Source organism: Pongo abelii, chromosome 15 (assembly GCF_028885655.2).
Source record: "Pongo abelii isolate AG06213 chromosome 15, NHGRI_mPonAbe1-v2.0_pri, whole genome shotgun sequence".
In the NCBI taxonomy this organism is placed as follows: domain Eukaryota; kingdom Metazoa; phylum Chordata; class Mammalia; order Primates; family Hominidae; genus Pongo; species Pongo abelii.
Window position 1 is genome coordinate 64,735,727 of NC_072000.2, and position 26,175 is coordinate 64,761,901.

The window sequence follows — 26,175 nt, forward strand, 5'->3', positions numbered from 1 at the left end:
CTGGCATAGCACTGTGAGAAACCCAAGAGACAAATAAGAGGCTGTGATTTACCCCCAATAAAGAGTAGCTCCATGGTTTCTAGCCCACAAATCTGGGTTAAATCAAGAAACACATGCAGAGAAAACTCAAAAATCTGAATGTGTAGTCATTAGCAAGGACAGAGTACTTTAGTCTCACGAGCTGATTGTGCCATTGTAGGTGTAAAAAGTAACATCTTCATTCTGTATTCTAGCTTCGAATTGGTGTTGATAAAAATAAGCATGCCAAGTATTAAGTGGTCTTATCCAATACGGATTTTCATCACTAGAAATCTTTGGGAAAATATCACCAAGCACCCATCATTTTCTCATAAAAATAGTGAATTCTAACCCCCTTCGGTTATGAGGTACGCGAACTGGATATAACTAAAAGTAAAAACAGAAAGCTCTATATGCCTTAAGCCCTTTCCAAATCTGAATCCTATTTTGTAGGTTTAGAAATTTAGCCACAAAAACTCATTAACCAACCTTGGAACAGAGAATTTTTGCTTCATTCCAACAGACTCTTTTCTGAATTATGTATGATGTTTTTTGGTGGTAGTAAAAGGGAAACCAGGGCAGGAGAGATACATACCACCAACTACTATAAAATCATGAAAGCAGAAAACCAGTCTCATGTCAAGAATATACTAGGGACAATCCTTGGGTCAGTGATAATATACAGACCAATTCCTGGAACTTTAAAATTTCTGCAAAAGTGATCAAGAATGACCCAAGGAGAAGACTAGATAGATGACTGTCACTTCCCCATGGCCCCTCTATCTCCACCTCTCCCAGGTAGCTAGCATACAAAGTATGCTATACAATTTTCATGTCTTTGTCAAGGGCCAGGCTGATAGAAACTTCATGAAGTTCTAATAGATCGAGGCTGGGCACAGTGGATCATGCCCGTAATCCCAGCACTTTGGGAGGCCAAGGCAGGAGGACTGCTTGAAGCCAGGAGTTCACGACCAGCCTGGTAACATAGCGAAACACTGTCTACAAAAAAAAAAAAAAAAAAAAAAAAAAAGGCCAGGCATGGTGGCTCACGCCTGTAATCCCAGCATTTTAGGAGGCCAAGGCAGGCGGATCACTTGAGGTCAGTAGCTTGAGACTAGCCTGACCAACATGGTGGAACCCCATCTCTACTAAAAATACAAAAATTAGCCGGGCGTGGTGATGCACGCCTGTAATCCCAGCTATTCGGGAGGCTGAGGCACAAGAATCACTTGAACCTAGGAGGTGGAGGTTGCAGTAAGCTGAGATCACACCACTGCACTCCAGCCTGGGTGACAGAGCCAGACTCTGTCTCAAACAAAAAAAAAAAAGAAGAAGAAGAAGAAGTTCTAATAGATCAAGACATGTATCTATTTATCCTAAAGAGTCATTTCTACCTTCTTGCCCTCAATGAAAATCACAAGTTGCCCCAGTGCTGCTATGAGTTCCAATCTACTGAATTGCCCCATAGGTCACAGGTCAAGTTACCTCCAAGGAACTGATTACAATAAAGTGATACAAAGAGGCACTTCTCCCCGAAATACCAACCCTGGGCTGTGGCTCCAAAACTAAAATTCTAGGACAAGATCACATATTTGGCATCAAAGCCATCACAGCCAAGGGGCCCCAATTTCCTACCCTTCTGCAAGATATACATATAGGCTCCCTATGGTAAAAAGCCACCCACCAACTGCCTATGTCACCAATGTATAAAACTCAGTGAGCTCATAATATAAACAGAGGACTATTTACTATACTCTTGGCACTGGTGAACTTATAAACAATAGCTCAGTGGAATATTTTTGCATTGAGTTTGTTTCCTGAGTATGTTTTTCTTATAAATCTGCATGCTTATCCAAAGACCACATAACTCATTAGGCATTACAGCTGTCCTTGTGACCTAAAATCAAAGGGGTGTTACTTGGGCTCTTTCCCGTTGAAAACTGTAAATGATTTACCATTCTTGGTTTAAGGTTCAGGAAAGAGTTTCTGTACATTGGCCAGCAGGTGGCACTCACATCCAAGGCTATGAGGCGTTTTCCTGCTGGCCAAGGAAATCTTTGTTCACAAAATATTGGTTCATTACAGTTCAGTAAATACTAGGTAGATGACTTTTTAGTAAAAGACCGTGAATTTCACTCCTGGTGTCTTCTTAAATGCTGACATTGGAGGCCAGGCACAGTGGCTCACACCTGTAATCCCAGCACTTTGGGAGGCTGAGGCGGGCAGATCACGAGGTCAGGAGATCAAGACCATCCTGGGCAACACGGTGAAACCCCGTCTCTACTAAAAATACACAAAATTAGCCGGGTGGGGTAGCGGGCGCCTGTAGTCCCAGCTACTCAGGAGGCTGAGGCAGGAGAATGGCGTGAATCCGGGAGGCAGAGCTTGCAGTGAGCCCAGATCGGGCCACTGCACTCCAGCCTGGGCGACAGTGTGAGACTCCATCTCAAAAAAAAAAAATGTTGACATTGGATATAAGCAGGCACTCTATTTATGTCATTTTTTTTTTGCATGAAGTAATCCGAATGGAGAAATTTCATACTGAAAATGTGTCTTTGTGAGCACCATTATTTGGCCCAAGGTACTTCTGCCATCCCTTTCCTTGGCAATATTTGGAATAGGAATAAGGACTCACATACTAATTTGAATGTTTAAAAAGCAAGCCAAAACCATTTTTGAATAAGAATGAATTAAGCAGAAATAAATAAAGACAGTCCTTGCTAAAGAGTCTCTTAATGTAATAGTGGCTAAACTTGCCAAGTCATAGTTCATCAAGGTCTAGGAATTGTTTTGTAAAAAGGGTTGAAATATAATTATCCATAGACTATGCTTAGAATATATTTACCACTGAGTCACATGTACTAATTTTTCTTTTTTTTTTTTTTTGAGACGGGGTCTTGCTTTATCGCCCAGGCCAGAGTACAGTGGCACAATCATGACTCACTCTAACCTTAGGCTCCTGGGCTCAAGCGATCCTCCTGCCTCAGCCTCCCGAGTAGTTAGGGCTACAGGTGCGCATCACCATGACAGCTAATTTTTTGTAGAGACAGGGGTCTTGCTACATTGCCCAAGCTTGTCTCGAACTCCCCTCAAGCCATGCTCCTGCCTTGGCCTCTCAAAGTGCTGGGAATACAGGTGTGAGCCACCTCTCCTGGCCATACTAATTATTATTAATAATCCATATATCTCCACCTTGAAAAAGCAAAATGAATCACCCTATTATTTTAGTAAATAGAGATACAATAAAGTCTTATTGGCTGTATAAGACCAGGTATACTACTAGCTAGCACTACCACTTGCTGAGCACTTATTACATGTCATACGCTGTCAAAAACCTGCAACATACAGCAATTTAATCTTTACAGCAACCTTATGAGGAAGGTAGCACAATTATCTTCACTTTGCAGAAAAGGAAAATAAAGGTCAGAGGCAAGTTACATAACCTATGTAAGCCTCATCTCATTTTTAAACTGTGAATAACAGCATAGACATGTCTTATAGTTGAGTCTCAGTCAGGCACAGTGGCTCACGCCTGTCATCCCAGCACTTTGGGAGGCTGAGGCAGGTGGTTCACCTGATGTCAGGAGTTCAAGAGTAGCCTGGCCAACATGGCGAAACCCTGTCTCTACTAAAAATACAAAAATTAGCCAAGCTTGTTGGCGTGCACCTGTAGTCCCAGCTACTTGGGAGGCTGAGGCGGGAGAATCACTTGAACCCAGGAGCTGAAGGTTGCAGTGAGCCGAGATCGCACCACTGCACTCCAGCCTGGGCAACAGAGAGAGACTCTGTCCCATTAAAAAAAAAAAAAAAAGTCCTTACAAAGCACTTAGCATGATAAGTGTAACTCTTGAATATGTGATTACTATTACAACTACCCAAGGATTACTGCTACTATTTATTTATTTATTTTGAGACAGAGTCTCACTCCATCACCCAGGTTGGAGTGCAATAGCACGATCTCCGTTCACTGCAATCTCCGCCTCCCAGGATCAAGCGATTCTCATGCCTCAGCCTCCCAAGTAGCTAGAATTACAGGTGCACACCACCACACCCGGTTAATTTTTGTATTTTTAGAAGAGACCAGGTTTCACCATGATGGCCAGACCGGTCTTGAACTTCTGACCTCAGGTGATCTGCCTGCCTTGGCCTCCCAAAGTGCTGGGATTACAGGTGTGAGCCACCATGCCCAGCCAACTGCTACTATTTATTATTAGTAGTAGTATAGAGGTTATTTGCTCAGGGTCACACAGACAGTATGTGACAAAGTTGGAATTTGAACTCAGGTCTATCTGACACCAAAACTTGGGTGCTTAGCCAGTAGGAGATGATGCCTCTAAATGACAAATCCAGGGTAATTCTGAGAATAAAATAACACTTCTAGAAATATGAAAGTGTTATTTCATATTAACACTTTTATGGAGAGAACATACAAGAATGGTCATCCAGCAATAGAAACCCATCTCTTTAAAATTTCTCCTTCCAGACCCAAACACACATACGAAGTAAATGCCTCCTCCCACTCATCTTGCAGGTCAAGATGACCTTTTATCTATCTGACCAAAATATGATATCTTGATGGTCATAAAACTATATCCTTCTCAAGGGAGGAAGGTAAGGAACTAGAAGTTAATGAAGAAACATGACTGGTGCAAGCCAGAAACACCCAGTATTGAGCCAAGATGACCACACCATAGAATGCAGAGCCAAGTCTTTATCCTGGCTGATACAGTATCAGCAATGTGACTTTGAGTGAACTATGTAGTTCAGGCATATAAATCACAGTGAATGGTGATGCTGAACCATGGCATTAAGGGACAAGTTCTCTGAATAGTGGCCTCGTAAGATTGGTGTGATTTTTGAAAGATTTCTTGATATGGTTCTAGTTCACCCACCAAGTTAATTTCACGCATTTGCCATTCTTCTAGCTGCCTTGGAATTCATATGTGAAATTGTTTTGGATCAGTATATTAAAATAGTTCAATGAAATCCCATTCCTTGTTTATCAGGATAAAGTAAATTGATTTAAATTACATTGTTTTAGGTTTCTGACCCCCAAGATTTCTGTGTGTGTCTGTTTTAAGCTATCATTTCTCAAACACCTACTATTTGCTAGGCACTAGGCCTACCCTTTAAATACATTAATAGGAGAAATGTTCCTATCACTCACTGTCCCTTATACTCCTGAACATCATTCTTTCATCTATTCAAAAAGTATCCATGAAGCACCATCTAGGTATTTGGCACTGAGTTGGGCACTGGTCATACAAAGATAAATAAAGTGCACCCTCTCATATGATAGATCCCATCTTCTTCCTCTATTTATCTTCCCTCAGATGCCATCTATGCCTTAAAACTTAGAATTACAGACGAGAAAATAAAGAACATGAAGGGAAATTAGGTTCAGTAATAAACAGGAGTAGGGAAATGTCCAAGAACAAAAGTTTGGAAAAATATAAAACCAATCAGACTCTCCTCAGGTGCTCCACATGGATCAGGTCTTTTTAGAAATCTCTTACCTGGGAACTTTAAACAAAGAACAGTCAGCCTCTAATATCAGGATGACATCTGGCAACCTGAGAACACTCCAGAGACATTTATTCAATATTCAAAAAAGAAAACTACATGTCTAGGTTCTTTATAAACCATCAGAGTCAAGGTTTTCTTGTTGAGGGGAGGAAGAAAGAAAAAGGAACGATAATGCTATCTTCTGAAGTTGACCAACACAAAGTCCCTAAATCATCACAAGCTGATCCTATCTAAAGTATGGACAATTTGAAAATCCATGAGATGTTTTCCAGATTTTAGCCCAAGTCCTAGACCCCTTGAGGTTTAACTAATGTGCTAAACTCGAAATGATACTTGCCCCTCTAAACCCTTTCTGAACAAGACTAGAAGGGGTTTATTGAGAGCATAATTACTGCTTCTGGAAATAACACCAGAAAACGTTTTTTAAAGGATAAATACTGAGGTGTTTTGAGTGGGCATCAAAGGTGGCAGTGAACTTCTGCCAAGAACCTTAAAAGGCAACCACAATGCAGTAGTTAACTCAGCCTGTTCTGATGGGTTATCTAGAACCTTAAATGTTTTTTTTTCTAGCCACCCTGAACTCTTAACAAGAAGATGACAAACCACAGGTTAGACAACTGCAGTAAAGGATGTTATTTATTATGTACAAGTTACACTCTTAATAAATTATCTTTGCCAACACGCTGAATACAGTAAGGCATTCAGGCAACTGCTGTACCCTTTAGCAGATCTCTAAGATATGATTCTATTAAAAATATAGAAAGAAATTTTAAAACGTAAAAAGATAGAAATAGAACCCTGATGGCCTGAAAGCTTTTGTGTACCTTAACAGACCTGTAATTTACTAAGGGGTGAGGGAAAAGGTTGACTGAAGCTGCCTGCCTAATCTAGATTTACAAACTGTTTATAAAATTGGAGCAGTCAGTCCAATAAACATTATGCTTTCTGTACTGAAAATGGCCAGTTTCACTGTGTTTGAAGTAGTTGTTGTTTTATGGAAATGCGATGCCTGTTTTCTATAGGCACAGCCTTAGGCATTTGGAAGAATCTAGTTTAAAAAGTGTAGCCATAGTTTATACACATGCTTATACTTGTTAACCAATGCAACTACAATTATTCCAAAAAGACACTGTTTATATTATATTTGTTTTTCCTGGTTTAATACAGAGTTAAACACCAATAAATTCACTGAATGTAGTTAGATAAAAATCTTGCTCTCATTACCTTATGAACATTTACTATGGTTAACACCTTCCCGGGGTAATCCAGCAGTATTTTTGTTTGGATTTTTTTTAATTAAAAAAAAATGCTAGCAAAGGTAAAGAGTCACAGTTTAAAGACAAAGATCATTTTTCTAAATTTTTTATAATAAAAATACTTACCTCCCCCAAACATGAATGACATATATATTAGATACAACTTAATGAAACCAGCCTGCACCTTTGTTATAAAATATGTGATGTTACCATGATGCTTTTCTAGGTAATTATACTTCCCATTTCTCAGGGACAATTTGTCTCCAAGGCTACCTGAATGGTTTTCAGTTTCCACAATCTTATCAAGAGAGATCAGGCAGAGTGATAAGGCTATCCCATATACAGTTGTGTCTGGAGGCCATGGCCAAATCCTCACTGTTAGCGCTATACTTGACCCAAGAACCATTTTGTGGATTGCTCATGAATAACATTTTTAACCATAATTCTCTACTCATTGTTAGAAAGGAGAGCTTTCTTTATATTTAACTGGTCAACTCTTTAAAATAAATGTGACCTCAACTCTATGAATTAACCAGTGGCCATGAGCAGATTCTTTCTGAGACAGCCACATTAAATCATTCTACCAGGAGGGCTGAGGCCTTTCACGATGGTGGTTTTCTAACTATTGCCAAATTCTCAAGGTAGAAAAGCGTTCCTATAAGAGTTAGAGGTACACTCCACTACCCCTTTTCCTTGCATTCACAAACAAAGACAGTACTAAGTTGGAATTTTCATGAGGTGCTTACTGTTTTCAACCTTACTTTTATTATCATTGCTTGTACATACATAGCCAGCAATTTCACTTTTCCAGAGATTTCATTCTAGGCAAAATTTCTAATTTAATTGTAACACTCAGAGCATATCTAAATATTTGGATTCATTTCTGATTAAAACAAAGGGGCCAGAAGTTTAGAAGAGATCTCTGTGCTGACATGTCTGCTTTCTAGATGCAAAGCATTTGGCTCAACCAGGCAGCACAAGTTCACTCAGCTATCTAATCCCTTCTAGCATTACATTTTTACTTTTTCAAATCTTTAGCTAATTATAAGCACAACTTTATCAGCAAAAGAGAGAAAACGTTTTCTCTTACCCCTTTTGATTCAACTTCATTACCAACTCCAATGTCTCCCCCCACAAGCCTTAATTAATTACCCACTATTGATGAGTGAGTCAATTATTCAATAAAGATAGTGTTTATTTCCATTAGTAAAGACAATTGCATAGAATCTACCTGGCATGGTTATGAGAATGTGTGAAAGAGGAAGATATATGGAAAAGAAAGAGCCAGGCTTTTGAGAGATTACTAGATAGGTCAAATTGCTGAGAAAATAAGTAAGTTACAGTAATCTCTCACTTCACATACATTACCAAAAACTATGGTCCTTCGGAATTCACTGCTGGTTCTGTTTACTGTCTCCAAATAGCTGATCCAAGATAAGAACTTTTTTTCTGACATTAAGCTGATTCGTGAATGCACATTGTCTAAGATGCTACTTCATCTTAATAACCCATTGATTTCTACAAAACTCAATAATCGATCTTTTTTCTTACTGAAAAAATTTACCAATCTGGTAGTCATAAAGAGATACAGTATACATATAATAGCCATTGGTATTATAGTCTCAGTAATTCACCTACACTAAGCAAGCTTATATTTTTCTTCCATAAAAAGTATTTATAAACATTATAACTTTTTGTTCAATCTTAAGAGGTTAAATCAATTAAAATATGAATAAATAGAAAGTCTTCAAAGCTTCCTCAGCCATCAGCTTGACAGCCATCCACATACACACAAAAGATACCACACTAAACTCTAGAACAGGAAGTAAAGAATAAATACCACTTCCAGTTATGACTGGAACATAAAGGCGCATACGCCAGCTCTTACATCTGAATTCCAGCCAGGATGCCAGGATCGTTGATACTACTTCCAAGAGAACTAAAAAATATTAAGGTGAATTGTGTGGTCAGGACTTGATGTTTTATTTCTCAGCTCTTAAGAAATGTGGCATCTTAGAACTCTCTTCTCTTAATGGATAAAACACTGTAATTTCAACTTTTGACCAGTTGATGTACTGGGTCAGAAAGGTCTAATGGTGGACTTAAAAATAATAGTTGGCATCAAATTAGCCTTCACAATACAAACCGGCTTGTGGACAAAGAAGGAGCTACAGATGAGGCTCTGGACCTGCTGCCTCTTACCCACTCTACCCAGGGAGGCATGCAATCACCAAAAGCATTTCCCGTAGGAAACCACAAACCCCAATACCTCTGGTCCCACCTGCATGTCCTCTGTACAAGGGTTGGCCCACCCCAATTCTGTTTAATTCTCAGAGCCAGCGGGTATACAACTGCACGAAACCACTGAATTTCACAATGTAACTTGAGACAAACTGAATCTGAAAGGCTATTTTCTGGGTATTTTGCCTCTACTCCTGCAGGTAACACAATCCACAGTTCACCCACTGGCTAGCAGTATTTGACTCTCCTAATCCTCATTACCATACTTCCTTTGGTATACCTTCTCAAGCGAAGTATGGCTGAGAACACCAGCAAAGAAAATAGGTCTTTCTTAATCACTCATGTTGTTCATAAAAAGCATAATGGAAGATTAAAATCAATGTTAAGTCTTGTTTGTGAGTTTTGTTTATATCTCCACAAAGATTTTGTACTTTTGTTTTACTATGTTTATTATCTATTTAAGGTAGTTATTCATATCAAAATCTTCATTGTCCTAAAGTTATACATGATCTAGTAATAAAAAGGGGAAGAGACCACAAATTACAATATTTTTCATGAGCAAGTTTTTACAGCAAGTTTGCCACCATAAAATGCTGAAAAGTTGAACTTTGAGAAATAAAGCTGATATTTCATTACATTCTCTGTTTAGCTCAGTTAACTAATGTTGAAATTTTTACTTTTTTTTTTTTTTGTGATGGAGTTTCACTCTGGTCACCCAGCCTGGAGTGCAATGGCAAAATCTCGACTCACTGCAACCTCCACCTCCCAGGTTCAAGTGATGCTCCTGCCTTAGCCTCCCAAGTAACTGGGATTACAGGTGCCTGCCACCATGCCCAGCTAATTTTTGTATTTTAGTAGAGATGGGGTTTCACCACGTTCACCAGGCTGGTCTCGAACTCCCAACCTCAGGTGACCCACCTGCCTCAGCTTCCCAAAGTGCTGAGATTACAGGCGTGAGCCGCTGCGCCCAGCTGAAATTTTTACATTTTGTTTGAAGTTGACTTAGTTTTCCATTGTTTTGGGCTTTAATCAAAAGGAAAAAATATTTTTAACAGTTGACAGACCAGTCAGCTATCTGAAATTGACCTATAATTAAAATCATAAAATGTTATGCATCATGAAATATGCTGAAAATGTCTAGTATGTTATCTTATAAGCACTCCATGAGGGCTAACTCATTTTACCTATAACTAATTTCCAGTAGAAAGAGAGTTACCATACTTCTGAGCATACTGACAAGTCTTTCAGTTTCATGAAGGCTAAGTGATTGAACAGGAACTACTATCTCGGCAGTTATATATATAAATTCTTTGAAGAAATTCTACAGTTGAAGGGCCTAGATTTCCACAGTTATTTTATTTCACCATGATACATCTGTTGAGTAGAAATAAGACTCCCCTCTTTATCCAGCCTTCAAGTTCAGTCATATATTTTTTTATTTGAAATGAACTAAAGCTGATTTAGAGCGGACATGCCTTTTGGAATGCCCTGAGGCCTTTCATTTCTTGAATGATATGCTAAGGTTTGGAATCTACCCAAATCTCCTTGAAGAACCCTCTGCAAAGTTTAATCTAATTTAAATTTACTTATTCCTCAGCATAAAGTGCTCTTTCTTATTTCTCTGTTTTTTTGAGTGAGCACATGGACATATTTTTGTGTTTCTAAACATTTGGATGCTGGAACAATATAAAAAGAAAAAATACTACATATTTTATTCTAGTCATGTTAAAAGTTGTGGCAGAAAAATATAATTCTTAGAACTCCTGGCCCTGGTACTATGCAAATCATTTCACAATATGCAAATAATTAAGCTGCAGTGTAATCACAGTTCCTACCAAATGTTTCTCTGATTATTAGACACATTCTTAAAAGTGATGGACCTGAAGTCTCACTTTATCTTCTATCCATTTCTGTGTACTGATTACATTCAAATCTTTGCTTTGCAAATAAAAGTAGTATTAGAACATGTATTTGCCAAAAATATGTGTGTAAACAAGTGTAATTTTGCAGGCATAAAGCAGAGTATAAATATATAACAAGTCTTTTAGGTAAATTATTAAACATGCATCTGCTGCTTCCAGCTTTACTTCAAGGAATTTGTGAGTGTAATACAAAATTTTTTTTTTTTTTTGAGATGGAGTTTTGCTTTTGTTGCCCAGGCTGGAGTGCAATGGCATGATCTCAGCTGACTGCAACTTTCGCCTCGCAGGTTCAAGCGATTCTCCTGCCTCAGCCTCCCAAGTAGCTGGAATTACAGGCTAAGATGGGTGGATTACCTGAGGTCAGGAGTTCGAGACCAGAATTTTTTTTTTATTATTATACTTTAAGTTTTAGGGTACATGTGCACAATGTGCAGGTTTGTTACATATGTACACATGTGCCATGTTGGTGTGCTGCACCCATTAACTTGTCATTTACATTAGGTATATCTCTTAATGCTATCCCTCCCCCCTCCCCCCTCCCCCCAACCCAGAATTTTTTAAACATACAAAAAAAAAGTGTTCAACTCTTTCTGAGCCTATATGGTGATTGACTACAAATTGATTAACTTCTCTAAATTTAAAATTTAAACATGCACAGTTTTTATTTGGCCAGGATACTTTTGAAGAAAATAAAGATGATGGAAGAACATGTAGTGTTAAACAACTAAATAAAAAATGCTTTTCCAGGCCAGGCTCAGTGGCTCATGCCTATAAATCCAGAGAGGCAGAGGATCACTTGATTTCAGGAGTTCAAGACCAGCCTGGACAACATAGTAAGACCTCATCTCTACAAAAAATAAAAATAAAAAACAAAATTAGCCACGCATGTAGTCCTAGCTACTTAGGAGGCTGAGGTGGGAGGACCACTTGAGCCTGTGAGCTCAAGGCTGCAGCAAGCCGTGATTGTGCCACTGCAGCAGGCCATGATCGTGCCACTACACTCTAGCCTAAGCAACAGAGTGAGAGCCTGTCAAAAAAAAAAAAATTCTTTCCAGTAGTAATAACAGTGAAATAACTGTGAAGGGATTGCAGTGCATGAGGATCCATCCTTGAAGATACCTACCACAGGCATACTCCACCTACTCTCTAGGTTTCATATCTACTTGTGCTGGGGTTGTTCCTCCTACCAATAGTTCTCTGGTTCTACCACTGCGTCATTCCAGGGAGAAACAGTCCCCACATAACCCCAGAAGTGCTCTCTCCTGTTCCTCTCTTCCCGCTCCCACTTTTACCCAAGAAAATTTCAGCTATGCATTTTGCTTTCAATAATACCTGAATGAGAAAGTCCTTGAAATAAGAGAAGGATGTATTATATGTCAAAATGAGCTATTCATCCCTGGTGATCATTAGAGTGTCACAAGAGAAGAAATGTACCCAGGAGGGTCTTGCAAAATTCCAACTCTGGGAATTGTGTTCTATCTAAAGACTCTCCATCATTTCAGCAGCCCATTCATTTACTCAAAAATATTTATCAGGTGCCATTATATCCAGCACTGTGTTAACATCAGCAAGACATTAAATCTTAAAAGTAGTTTCTTATTCTACACTTATGTTGACACATTTAGGTGGGGCCTTAAATTCTCTACTCAGCTAAATGCTTTAGTTCTCTTCTAAGTAATTTGTCATTTTCTGTCACATTTAAGTGGGTTTTATTTTTTATCAATAGAATTCCACCATATATAATGACATTTACATAAAAGTTCAAATCATGAGAAATAGCGATAGCAAAATCCAAGCATTACAGATTTAAATATTCTTCCGGAATTAAATTACTGGAGTTAAACTTCTAGATTCTAGACTCAGAGTTTAAAGAAATAAATTTCAGCTTTGACTACCCTCAAAGTCTAATCAAGCTCTATGTCTTCATAGAATAACTTGCGTTTCTTTTCGTGATCCAGAAAAGGAGGAAATGGCCATAATCTGCCCTCACTAGAAACTCTAGCATCACGGGAATTTTCCCAGGCGGCTTTGTGGCAGTCTAAGGAGGCTCCAAGCATGTTATAACTGCTATTCATTTAACGTCTATTGTGCCAGCACTTTACATTCAAGACTTTGGCTCATTTTAAGCTTCCCTTGCAGTCTAAATATTGTAGTTCCTATTTTCCCGAAGAGGAAATCGAGGCTCAGAGATGTTAGTTAACTAGACTCAAACCAATGCAATTTGTGTGTGCCAGCGATGCATCTGTGACATTGCCCCATCAGTTCTCTCCACAATGTGTTTGTACGTTTAAAAAAGAAAAAACAATCATCCGTGAAGGTTGAGGAGAGAGATGGGGGTTGATAATGTTGTCTGAGAAAGATTTCTGAACACAAGGGGAAATTTAAAAAGAAAATTCTGTAACAAAACAAACCAGTCGCAGCTGTTTGGGTTAAGGGGGAAAACTCGCCTTGAGGGGTCCTGGGTATGCTTCCCCCTATCTACGGCTAGGCTGCGCCTGCATCAGGCGTGGTGATTGGCAAGCGCCTACGGCCCACGCAGAGATGGCCGCGTGGGGGTAGGAGCGCCAACTTCTCAGCTCCCCTTCTCCCATGACCCTCACCCCCACCCCATCTTCAGCCGCCCACTGGGAGCTTCCTCCACCCCCACCCCCAAGTGCCGGCGAGGCCCCCTGGCAGATGGAAGCTGCTGACTGATGGGGGCGGCCGAGCGCGACGGAGCTGAGTGACGCCCTTGCGCCCTAGGAGGTTGCACCCCGGACCCCTGCAGCTGTGGACGCCGGAGCTGTGCGCAGTCATCCTGAGCCAGCCCGCGGGGCCCGATCGGAAGGGACGCCTCGGCCTAAGAGCTGGCCTGGGGTCCTGGAGCCTCCACGCGGGCAAGTGGGGGCTGCAAAGGCTGGGCTGGGCCTCCGCTGCGGCCCTCGGGGGGCTCTGGGCCCTCATGGCCTGGAGGCCGCGCGGCCCAAGCCCCTAGAGCAGAGGCCGCGCTAGCCTGCAGGGGTCGGCGCAGGGCCGGAGGCAGCGGCTTTTCCTTCCCACTCCGAGTTGACCCTAAAGACACGACTTAACGTGGCGGCAGCAGCTGCCCACGCTGTCTGGAAAAGCAGGGCGCCTGGGATGCGGCGGCGAAGCTGGCCCGGAGGGGGGCCCAGGCCTCACGCGCCAGGCTCTCTCCCAGCTCTCCTCCTCTTCCTTCTCGGGCTCAGAAAGCCTTCCAGCCGCGGCCCCAGCCCTCCCCCCTGCCTGTGCTGGGCTCCGCTTTCCCTCCATCAACTCCAAGCCGAATTCAATCCGAGAAGGCTCCTTTGAGCTTTTGTGTTTGCTGGGGGAGATGTGGGTGCAGGAGGGATCGCGTTACAACTTTCATTTCCTGAAATGTTTGAGGGAACATCCAGGGTTTTTATCCCCACATCAGGCCGGGCGATGGGCTCGAGTTTCAGGCCTTGTCACTCAGCTGTCACCAAACAAACGAAGCTCTCAGAGCCCAGGAGAGGGAGAGAGCTACCTGCTATTCATGACCCCTGGAGCAGGTGATCGCTCATGGGAAAAACAGGTAGAATTAATCACAGGGCTGTTCTCTGTTTCCTCTCCTTTTTGGCAGACCTGCCCACAGTGCGAAACCTATCAGCAAACAAATTAACTCTTTCTTGTCACCCAGGGGAACTAAAAATACGGTTTTAGAAAACAACACATACATTTCTCACCAAACGACAAAATGGGAGTTGGAAGGAACATCTTACATCCCGCTCCACCTTGCAATTTCTTAGTTTGTGGGATTCTCATCTTGGTAGGATTTAGAACTTGGGGAAACTGGTAGAGAATGAGGCATTCTCATGTTACCTGGTCCTACTACTGGATGGAGCCCCAGGTGTGGTCCCTGAACTCAGGTAGATTTCAACATCTCCTTCTTGGCTGGGTGTCAATGCAGTTGGGCTCGATCTTACTAAAACAGAAAATCTCTACTCCAATAGGAATTTCTAAGAAATTTCTGTAAATTAGTGTTTTGCTTCCCCCAGCCTCTTCCCTAAGTCAAGCATGCTGAGCATCCATGTTGGCTTCTGTGTTAGAAAATCCAGATGCTTTTGAAATCTCCCCATTCATTTCAATTCTAACTTAATTCTAACTTAATCCTAACAGTTTTTTTAAAAAAATTACTTCTTGCCTTAGCTGAACTAAGACAGAAAGTTCAGCATACTGGCGTTCTTTGTTTTTGTAGATACTGTTTAATGGCTACTTATTAAATATTACAATACAAATTTCAAAGTGTATCTTTATTTTCTGTTTAGTTCTACTTTTCCCTTTTTTACATCTCTTTCCCTTCCCTAGAAAATAAAAATAAAGACAGAAAGAAAAAGAGGAAATGCATCTGGACTTGCTTCTAAGATATATTGACACTGGAAAAGTTAGGCAAGACGGCTTGGGAATCTTCAACCAGACTGATTTTTTTTTTTTTTTTTAAGTAGAAATATGGTAAGAGGCCAGTATTGTCATTCTGCCTTTCAGTTCTTCCATAAAAGTTTTGTGTGCATGTGTGTGTGTGTTTGTGTGTGTGTGTGTGTGAGAGAGAGAGAGAGAGAGAGACAGAGAGAGGAATCAGGAGATATATTGTATGTAAAATAATCCTCCTGGTCTTCTTCATGAAGATTTTGTCTGTTTATTTTTAAAATAGCCATTGGTTCCAGATTCCCAGAGCTGATTTTCGTAGATTAGCTATTTGTACTCAGAGGTAGAGCCCTGAGCAATATTATTCTTCAATTAAAATCAAGAACTTGACTTTAGGAGGAAGCATGTTATGTTTATATAACATCTGCAATGCATAGAAAATATTCACCACACATATCTGAAGACAAAGCTTCAATTGTTTAAATGTTCTTTTCACTTCATAGATACTAAGGTATGTTGATCTTCTATTGAGCTTAATTTTTTAAAAAGCTTGTTACCTACTTTCATCTCCAAGGCATTTTCAATAAATACAGAGCTAATGCTGTCTTCCTTGTAACTACCTCCTTGATTTAAAGGTAAAATTACCTTTTGTAAAGTATTGCAGGCTGCCATCTCACCCTCATAAATGTGCATTTTCTCTACAAGCACTCCACCAAGTCCCCACCACTACCAGTCCCCACCACTATCACAGGCAAAAGTGCTGCAAAAGTTAAGAGGAATATGACTGCATACAGATACTTAGAGTTTAATATAATAGCTGTGTGAAGGCCAACACAAAATGTCACAATTATGTGGGTTTGGTTTGGTTTGTTGGCTCTTTTGGGGGGTGGAAGGGAAGAGGTAAGGAGGTGTTCACAATCCCATTGTCTTTTCCTGGTATTTAGACTATTTGGAAAACTGGCAACTCAAATTAAAACTGACGTATTGCAAAGCAACTAAAGTTTTTCCTTGAGGAGAAACAAAAAAGGAGAGTAGTTAAGTTTGTAAAAACACTTAATAACAAGAAAAGAACATCTAGAAGGTTGATTTTACAGGCATCCTGGCTGGAATCTGCAGATTTTCTATCAAGGATGTCTATGAAATATTCTTTAACATTTCAATATTCTTTAAGAATCCTGACACTTAATGGCTTATGTCAGTAAAAATATGTAGTCTAGACTGTTTTTTTTCCCCCTTTAATATCCCACATGCATATCAGCTCAGATCTTAAACCACCACCAACCCCCCACTGCTCCCCTCCCCCCCACCAAAGAATGTTTCTACTGTAAATAAGCCATGGCATTTTAAAACCAATAATCAATTTTAAATCACTAATTAAAATAAATTAGATAGCAAATTAAAGTAAATTTGCCTTGTGTTAATCCACGAGTGTTTCTACTTGGGTCTACTTATGTCAGTCTCATAAAACACTGATCTTCTAAGTTAGCATGGAAAGGACAGGGGACCAGATGAAGGGAGGTGGTATACATTTCCATGCCTTATTATTGTAACTAATTTCCATGCCTTATTATAGTAAGCAAAGAGCCAGAGTCTCTCTGTCTACTTATTTATCTTTTTAATGGCAACCACTAATAGCAGTAAAGAAGAGAGAGTACCCAATATCACCTAACCATACTTTAGTTACAGTTGGGTAGCCACTTCAGGTAAGCTTAAGTATGTGTTAAATCTGAAGGTAATTGTTTTCTCTTTCCAAGAAAAGATTGTTTGAGTTTTGGGTTTTAGGCTTTTGCTTGTTCCTGCATTTTTCTGTTTAATCACACACACAAAAAATGTTATTTCAAGAATATTTAACATATGGCAAAGGAAAACAGTGAGCACTCTCCCGAAAGGAGAGGGGAGGAGGGAATATTCTCAGGTAGCAAAGCGGGAGGGAGCAAACCTTAAGGTGATGGGTTGGACTCTACCTGCTGAGAACTGGGGTCTCAGCTGTCCATTAACAAGTTAAAAGACGAGAAACTTAAACTCCATTGGAGAAGAGACAGGCGTCCACGCGCCTCAAGCAGTCTCTTTCTCTTTGTTTTTAAACGCTACTGCAGTGTTGTTTCTCGCTGTCTGAAAGAACCACAGCGTCTAAAACCCTGATTGTCATCCTCAGTGGGAGAAGAGGTTTCCAATTTCATCAGCTGGACCCAAGTTGTGTGTGTGAGTACTTGGTTTAAAATATTAGAGAAAATGCAGCCTTTCCAGGGCAGCGCTTTTTCTGGGTAGACCAATAGCCAACAACTCGCCTATGATTTTGGCTATTTTTGTTCCTGGCTGGCTCACACCACTGGTATCTAACTCAACCCCTTTAGAGACTCTTCCAGGTGGAATTATTGGATTCGGTCAGAATGGGGGAGGGGCCACTATGCCCTTAAGAGGCTCAGAAGTGCCCACCTGGCTAAGGTCGCGGAACACGCGTGCAGGCGATGAGACTGAGCCTTCGGGTCCCTCAGTGTGAATTGTCCATGGGGGCGAGGTGGGCACACACACTAGTGCGCTGGCTTCGGGCAGCTGAAGGAGGTAGTCTCTGAGAGTTTTTGGAGTCCCCTCCAAGGGAAAGCTTGGAAAAAAGAGAAATGGAACGGAGAGAGCACGTGGGCTACCAGCGACCACCCTCACCTTAAACCTAACCCACCTGTCCCTGTCAACGCCACCCTAACAAATCAGGGCAGAAGGTGAGCCGCGACAGCCTGACCCGAAGCGCGCTGCAGACCTAGGCTGGTGCCTTCCCCTTGGGGCCAGGGCTGTGCGTGGCGGACAGGGCCGCTGCTCGCCCTAGGGCCGCCGGCTAAGAAGGAAATACCTGACCTGGCCCCACCAAGAAAGTGGAGCTTCTTCACCCCTAGTCCTGCTGGAGACACTAGAAGCCAGGGCCCCTCTCTCTGCCGCGGGAAGTTCTAGCGACAAGCCCAGAAAGCGACGCCCTCTCTACCTGGCACCCCTCCTCAGAGAGCGCGGGTGAAGAGTTTGGGTCCGAAAACCAAAGCCAAGACCCCAGGAAGCGAAGAAGGAGACAGGAGGTGTCTGAAGCAAGAAGGGCACTGGGGAATCGGCAGCAGGGCCTAGGCCTCCTCCAAACCAGGATCCAAGGCCTGCGCCATCTGCCCTGTGCGGGAAGAGCTGGGCCTGGGAGCCAGGGAGCGCTCACACCTGCGGTCGGGCAGGGGGCGCAACGCGCTGCCAGGGCGGCTTTATCCTGCCGCCACAGGGCGGGGACCAGCCCCGCAGCGGAGTGTCCAGCGCCGCTCACGTGCCTCGCCTGGAGCTTAGCTCTCAGACTCCGAAGAGGGCGACTGAGACTTGGGCCTGGGAGTTGGATTCGGGGTACCCAAGGCGACGACAGCTAAGTTGTACCACGAAGCTCAGACCGAGGCCTCCTCCCTTGTCTGCCCTTCGAATCCATACTGGCAGCCTCTCCTCTCAGAGACTCCGCGGGCCGGGCCATTAGGCCCTCTGCGCCTGGAGCTGCGCTATGATCCGGGTCTTGAGATGCGCGCGATTCTCTCTGAATCGGTGGAGAGGAGGCTCTGCCCCGCGCGGAGCAGAGGACAGCAGCGCCCGAACTTCCCGCGCCTCTCCAGGGCCCAATGGCAAGAACAGCCTCCGGCCTTCGGAGTGCGCGGATGACAGGAAAAGATCTTCAGTTCTTCTGCCGCTAGAGAAGCGCGGGATACAAGCCTCTATTGGATCCACAACCTGGAGTCCTGCCTTCGGACTGCCAAAGACTTGCAGGCGGTGGGGAGGCAGTAGGAAGTGAAGCCCCCTCCAGCCTCAGCCGCCGCCGCGTTCGGTGCAGCAGCAGCCAGTGCCACAGCCACAGAGCAGAGGAAGGCCCGCTCCGCGCGCGTTCTGTGCCAGGTGTCCCGCTGGCCCTCAGCGGACAAGGGAGAGCCGCTAATAAGGGTCGCTGCCCAGCAAACTCAGAGCTCATCCATAAGTGCCAACGCCACTGCCTCTTTCTGGAAGCTTCCACTCCGGCCCGGGGTCCGGCCCCAGCCACGCTGTCCTAGCCCAGAGAACAGGTTCAAGAACGGTGGTGCCCGGCCCCAGCGGTGCCCTTCTCCTTCCCTGTAGCTCGCTGGGCTCTTGAGCCCCTACCCACTAAGCCAAAAATTCGGGAACCGGGAGCCAAACCCCTTGGCCTCTGAGATTTTAGGAAGCTTCGTTTTCAGCCAAGAGGTCAAGGCGAGCAGACAGTGGGGACTCGAACAATCGCGTGTTTAGGTTTAAAATGTTAAAAAATAAACATCACCCTAGTGTTTTTTAAATTCATTTCACTTGGCACAATGCTGTATGGTTTCGTCCTACAAACACTTTATTTATAAGCCGTTGTTCATTACTTTTGGCTACCGTTATGACATCTGTAGAGGAGAAACGAAAAGTGGGTTTAGATTCAGTTAAATTGTGACGCCCAGAAGGTAAATTGGAGGTCCCTTAACAGCTGGTTCTCGAAGATTTCCTCGAGGGAAGAAAAAAATATGGTTAGTTTCCCCTAATGATCTCTCTGATATGATTGCCAAAAAAACTCAAAGCAATATCCAGCTTTCTCGCCTCCTCCTGCTCGTCCCTCTTTTACCCAGACTGAGCCGAGGATGGCGGAAGGAGGCACATTGTGCAATTTCTTATTAAACACATCTGGAATATGCGCGCTCTGGATTTAGTGCCAGGGGTTTTACAAAGAGTTTATGACTGTGACAGAAAATTGTCCTTTTAACAAGTTTACAAGCAGTAATCACGGGGGCTTTTACAGGACCAGCTCTCTTGCTCCTCGCCGGATCTGCAGACATTTCCAAGATTCCCAACTAAGGGAGCAGGAAGTGGGCCGGGGCGCCCTGCGAGACACAACTTCCACGAGCCTAAAATTATCCCAAGCGGAGCTGGGAGAGTGGGGGGTAGTCACCGGAGTAGGAAGAGACGGCATGTAAGAAATTAAAGTAATTGGCCCTTCCTATTTTCCAGAGAGATTTCCGCAGCGTCCTTTGAAGCCTGTCAGGGTCATTGAAAGCTATCTTTGTGCAGGGTGTTTGTTTTGGGGAGTGAATGTGAAGAATGTACGGAGATTCCCTGTGAGAGCCCCTCCTGCAGAGGGTGGCATTTCTCCGTGGCCCAAGACAGGGAGAATAAACACCCTAGTGACTTAAATAAACACCGACTTAATGATCCAAAACACTAACAAGGGAGATTGGGACCCTGAGCTCCCAAACCAAATGATGGTCTCTGAGTGGCTGTGTGCACATCTGTCCATCACTGAGGGGAAGAACGACTTTATAAGTAAAAGTGTCTACAGTTAAGTACAGTGACCATTTCTCCCTGGAACTCAAAGCTATTTGACAGTTTTAAAAAATAAGAAGGCCTTGATTTCCCCAAACACACCTCAGTTTTCTAGACCAGAACAGAAATAGGAAAGAGTAAGAAAGAAATAACATATTAATGGTGACACTTACAGATGGGAAAAAATCAAAATTATGAAACTGTCATGTCACAAAATAAATAGATTCTCCCTGGGGAACAATATTTCACAAAGCACAAGCAAGCCAATCCTGTTATCCTGAGTAGAATTTTAATAAATAATGCCATTTGTTTCACTAATTTTAAAAGCTAAATACAGAAGATACATCATTTTGCCCCAGGCAAAAATAATATGGAGCCTACATGATTACTGGGATTTTTCTAGACACTATCCGGCAGCACTGCAAAAGAGCTCCTGTCCTGCTGGTCTGCTTTCTATTTGTACAAATTAATTCACAATGTTTCTATCCTTGTTCTCCTTCCCTTTTTTGTCTTCAAGCAGATAAATTATTTTTACTTTCACAGTCTTGTCATAAACTTGTTAACACAAAAGAGCTTAGTTAACATATGAATGCTGTGAAGAGACAGTGGTAAACAAAATTGCATATCTAAATAATAGAAGTTAATAAATACCCCAAGGCTAAATTCACTCTTTCTGTCATATAATTAATCTAGTTACTACTCTTGGTTCAGATGAAGGCCTTCAAAGTACCCTGCAATTCACAGCCACCATTAAGTAAGAAAGAAAAACATATTAAAAAAAAAAAAATAGGGCCCAATGACAGCAATACACCACTCACCTTTCAGAAACACAATCATACTCCTGGTGTTCTACTAAGTTTTAATTTAGACTGCTTTAGGTACAATAGAAAAGAAACCTGAAAACACATGCTGTTTTAGTAACAAATACCAGGTTGCCAGATTCGTTGGCATACCTTTGCAAACTAGAAACTAGAAACAGGAGAAACCCTTAACAGGAGTAGGCTACAGATATGAAAGCTTTGAGGGCATGAGTAATGGCATTCAGGAAAGTGTTTTTTCACATTGGTACATTTTTAGAGTTTGTCATTAAAAAAAAAAAAAAAACCCAAGAAAACAAACAACAACCAAAAAATCCCACTAAATCTGACAAAAATAGTTGCATTACTAATGGTCACGTCTATTTCTGTCTCACATAGAGAGCATTAAGACATTTAGGCACTTGTTTTTTCCTCCTAATACTGTTCTTTTATTTTAATCTACATTAAATTGTTTAACACTAAATATGAAAAATGTAAACTTAATTTTTCTTCATCAAAGAAAGTTATAGATTGTATTTTTCCTGTTCACCTTAAGAATGTAATCAGTTCTTCTGAGCCTGGAGGCTCTTATTTTCACTATTTTTATCTCCCTTTCTCTTTCTCTTTCTCTCTCCATTTCCTTTCCCTCTTCACATTTCTCCATATATAAATTAAAAGGAAATAATGAAAATCCAGTTGATTTGCAATTCCCATTCATTCAAAAAAAAGAAAGGCTGCTGAAACAGGCGTATCAGTTGCCCAGAACTGACAGTGGGTGCCTGGGTGCTTTTGTTTGTTTGGGTTTTTTTTTTTTTTTTCCTCCCTGATCTCTGCATTGGGAAGGAAAATGCAAAAGTGGAAAGAGTTGGAGAGAAGAGGGAGATTAAGCTTGAGATCGCTGTTGGTTTTGATTTTTAAAAAGATATTTGTGAAAGTCCACCATTCCTTTATGCGCAAAGAACTCCAGAAACAAGCTGCAAAAATGTTCCTGATTTCTATTTACAAGTGTCCCTAGTCGCTGCAGTGGTTGCTGCTCCAGGAATCCCTTCGAGGCCCCAGTCCCTCCCCACTTAGGATCCCAAGTCCACCAGACTGGAGGTGAGGGGGCCGAGCAGAGAGTCTTGGAGCTGATGCTGGTGGGCCTGCAGGCCGTGACTGGGCTGCGAGGCTGTTAAGCCCGGGAGAGAATAGTTTGAGCTCCTGGCGTGGCCCATATTGCCCTGCAGCAGAAGGACCGAGTTCTGGTCTGGACTTTGGGGAGGTGAGAATTCCTCTTCTGAGCTGGACATGAGCGGCTTGCCCCCTTCCAGAGGAGAGAGTTGGTTCTGCTTGTTGGAGGAGGAGTTATTGTTTTCGGTGTTCTCCCTAAGAAATAGAGGACAACACCATATGGTTAAAAAAAAAAAAAGTAGGTTTAAAAAAAAAGTGTGAGATGGAGGGAGGGGAGCTGGAAGGAGGAAAGGGCCATTGTGCAATCTGTCACCGACCCAAATGGAGGAGCTCTACCCTTCCACCCATCATCCCCAAGGGTAATGGGGGAGGTGAGGAGTCAGAGGACCCTGGAGAAATGGAGAGCTAAGGACAGAGCCTCCTGTTAAGAGCCAGGTCCTTTTCTCTTCCAGATTTCAGAAAGTGATAGATTAGCAGGATTTATTTGAAACATACAAAATATATGTTTTAAATTTTGTTCCAGCAGTTACATTTAAATACATATAAACTAGCAACATATTTAAATGTAACTTTGAAAATCTTTCAATAAATAGATATTGGTGATAAAGAAATGATAGAGGACAGAGTCCAATGCACAAAAGTTTGGGGTGAATCAAATCCATTGCCTTGTTCCCATATGAGGAGACAATTAAACATCCCGTTTTCCTGCCCCAGACCAGAGTTGGTGGTTTTGGAGACACAGGACAGGTCATGGGAAGTGGTGCCCAGCGCGGCCCAGTGACCTGAGTAAACACAGGGAGCGCAGCCAGTCTCTGATTTCATCTGGAGTCGGCCCTCGGGCCTGGCTTATAGGACTGCCGTTTTGTTAACTAAAGGCTAACTGCAACCATACAATCCCTGTTCCTGTGTTACTTGCTAACTCTTCAGCCCCTCGTGTCCCCCTCTCAAACTTCCTACCAACACCCACCCCAACCCATCCTTTCTGGGCAGGGGAAACTTCGCCGCCTCGCACAGGCTGCCAGCGGGCGCGGCGCGCTGGGGCGTCAGTCCCGGCACTAGGTGCCGGTTAACTTCAGGATTTCGCTTCCCTCGCCGCTTCCGCCTTCCGAGTGCTCGTCAGTCCTCCCGACTCCTAGCGCCTGTCTCCTTTCTTTCCCCTTATCCTCACAGTCTCTGTCTCCCGACAAGCCCATTTCAGCAGAATTTATCCTGGCTCTGGTTTTCCACCAAGACAAGAAAGGAAGCAATATCTTCGGCCCCCAGTCTTCGAAGTGAACAAAGGAAAACCTAACCGGCCCCTGCGCTCAGGTTTCCCCCAAACTCTTTGGCTTCGCGGAGCGCTCTCCCGGCCACAGCCACCTCCCCACCGTCCTTCTGAATCTCTGTCCGAAACTCTATGGAGAACGGAAGGAGCCTGCCCAGGTGGCCGAAGGTGTTGCCCCGAGGTGGGGGAAGGTAGAGACCAATTTTTAAAATATTGCCTTGTGAGCTCCAGTGCGAGAGAAGGCTGCGACTGGAGACCCTTTCCTCGTCTGGGCATGCGGCGCGGTCAGCCAGACCGACGGGCTGTAGTGCCGGGCCACGCGCGAGCGAGCACGGCGAGGATCAACCCTTTCTTAATTTGGGGCGCCGGGGAGTAAATGCAGCGCCAACTCTCCCCAAAGCTCTCTTTTTGGTGTATCTTTAAAAGACTCCTCCCTTTGTCCAGCTAGTGAGAAATGAAGCAGGCTACCTCTAATCCAAAAGACTATCAAGAGAGAGCGGTGGAGAACCGGGCGGGAGTGGGGCAGAGCCAATGTCTCAGGCCAGCTTCTCCCCTCTGGGGAGCAAGAGGAGAGAGGTTCAGGAACCTCAGCTCCCACCAAACCCCTTTCCTTGCGACACCAATCAACATTTCACTGCCCGTTGATTTAGAAACTCACTCTCCACCCACCACTCTAAGCCGCGGCCAGCCAGGGAGGCATGAAAACCAAACCTAGCGCCAATATTTCCCGACACTCACATCCCAGAGAAACCCACGCGCGGGTGCTCAAAGCAAATGAGGCCCCATCCTTAGCAAGGAACCTCACAGTTCATGAACTTTCGCTGCAGCGCCGCGGAGGGCCTGCGCGCCGCCCCGTGGACGGGCTCCGGCAGGCGGGGAGGACTTGGCGGCTGGTGCCTGCGGGGGCGGGAGGGGGCGGAGGAGAAAGGACGGCTTCCTGGGGTCGCCCGAGTCGCGGGAAGCACGCCGCGTACCTTTCCTTGGCCTCCGCGGCCCGGTCTCTTTGCCTCCGGTTCTTAAACCAGTTGCTGACCTGGGTGGTGGTGAGGCCGGTGGCCTCGGCCAGCTCCCGCTTCTCACGCGGCGATGGGTAGGGATTGTGCGCGTACCACTCCCGCAGGACACCCCTCGACTTCTCCTTGAAGCAGTAGCTGGTCTCCTCGCCGTCCCAGATGGTGCGCGGCAGTGGAAATTTTCGGCGCACCCGATATTTGCCCACGGCGCCCAGGGGTCGGCCGCGCAGCTTCTCGGCCTCCACGTAATGCGCCTTCAGCCACAGTTGCTGCAGTTTGGGGTGGTTGTGAGGCGAGAACTGGTGGCTCTCCAGGATCTTGTAGAGCTCACGGAAGTTGCCGCGGTGGAAGGCGACCACCGCCTTGGCCTTGAGTACGCTCTCGTTCTTGTGCAGGTGGTCGCAGGCGGGCAGTGACCACAGGAACCTGCCCAGGCGCTCCAGGTTTCCGCCTTGCTGCAGAACCTCGCACACGCAGGCCACTTGCTCCTGCGTAAAGCCAAACGACGGCAGCATCGACATGGCTGGGGCCTGCCGGGGCGCACGGCCCAGGCGCACGCGGCAGGGAGCAGAGCCGAGAGGCAGGGGGTGGCGGCCGCAGGGAGGGGGGCGCGGCTGTTCCTAACCTCCTCCTTAGGCTTTGCAAAGGCGAAAACCGGAGTCGGAACTTGGAGATGGGCGGCCAAGGAAGAGAAGGCGGAGGAGTAGGGGACGTTCTGGACACGGAACGGCCGGCGCACTCAGTAGCCTTTAAGGCCTTGCCGCCTCCGACCTCCAGCCCGGTGGATGCTTCTAGTTGCCGGGGAACTTGGTTTCTGTTCTCCCCGCAGCGGCCTTAAAGCGCGCAGCGTCCCCGGCAAGCTGATTGGCTGCCGGCGGCGCCTATCCGGGGCTGGCCAGCCAGCGCGCCGCCCGGCGGGGCAGAGAGGCCGCACCGCCCAGCGCTGCCGCACCGCCCAGCGCGGGGAGGGCAAGGCTGCGGAGCTGGGGGTTGGGGGTGTTGCCCGGGCTGCGCGGGTAGGGAGTGGTGGGAGGAGAAGGAAGAGGAAAGGTGGGAAGCCAGTTGGGGTCTGAGGGAGCTGCGCTGCGGAGGTGTGGGGAGGTAGGGAGTGGGTGAGCGCGTCAGGACCCCGCAACGCGGGACCCGTCGCCAGTATCACCTAAGGGGAGTCGCGCACAACTCCGCACAAATCAGTGACTTCAAACCTTAATTCCTCCCCTCTCCCTCCGTACTCTTGTCCTCATCCCTTGCAGACTTGCCCTCTCCCGGTGA

At 44.3% G+C, this 26,175-nt stretch overlaps 1 protein-coding gene across 2 annotated transcripts; it reads right to left on the bottom strand.

Moving 5' to 3' along the window:
* Positions 1-20,926: 20,926 nt before the first annotated feature.
* On the bottom strand, positions 20,927-25,748 carry SIX1 (SIX homeobox 1). 2 transcript variants are annotated; one of them, XM_002824809.5, is made up of 2 exons: positions 24,865-25,748; positions 20,927-22,821 (listed from the first exon to the last, which is right to left on the bottom strand). In XM_002824809.5, exons 1-2 carry the CDS (start codon positions 25,422-25,424, stop codon positions 22,527-22,529), a joined length of 855 nt encoding a protein of 284 aa, XP_002824855.1. In that variant the 5' UTR covers positions 25,425-25,748; the 3' UTR covers positions 20,927-22,526. The 2 variants fall into 2 exon arrangements, with proteins under 2 accessions (XP_002824855.1, XP_063571653.1); XM_063715583.1 differs by having other exon boundaries at positions 24,924-25,714.
* Positions 25,749-26,175: the final 427 nt, after the last annotated feature.

Bases quoted from the DNA above. Each gene is read 5' to 3' on its own strand.
- SIX1 (XM_002824809.5), bottom strand. From the start codon at position 25,424: ATGTCGATGCTGCCGTCGTTTGGCTTTACGCAGGAGCAAGTGGCCTGC. The intron at 22,822-24,864 runs GTACGCGGCGTG...TCTATTTCTTAG, and splicing joins GCCGCGGAGGCCAAGGAAAG to GGAGAACACCGAAAACAATA.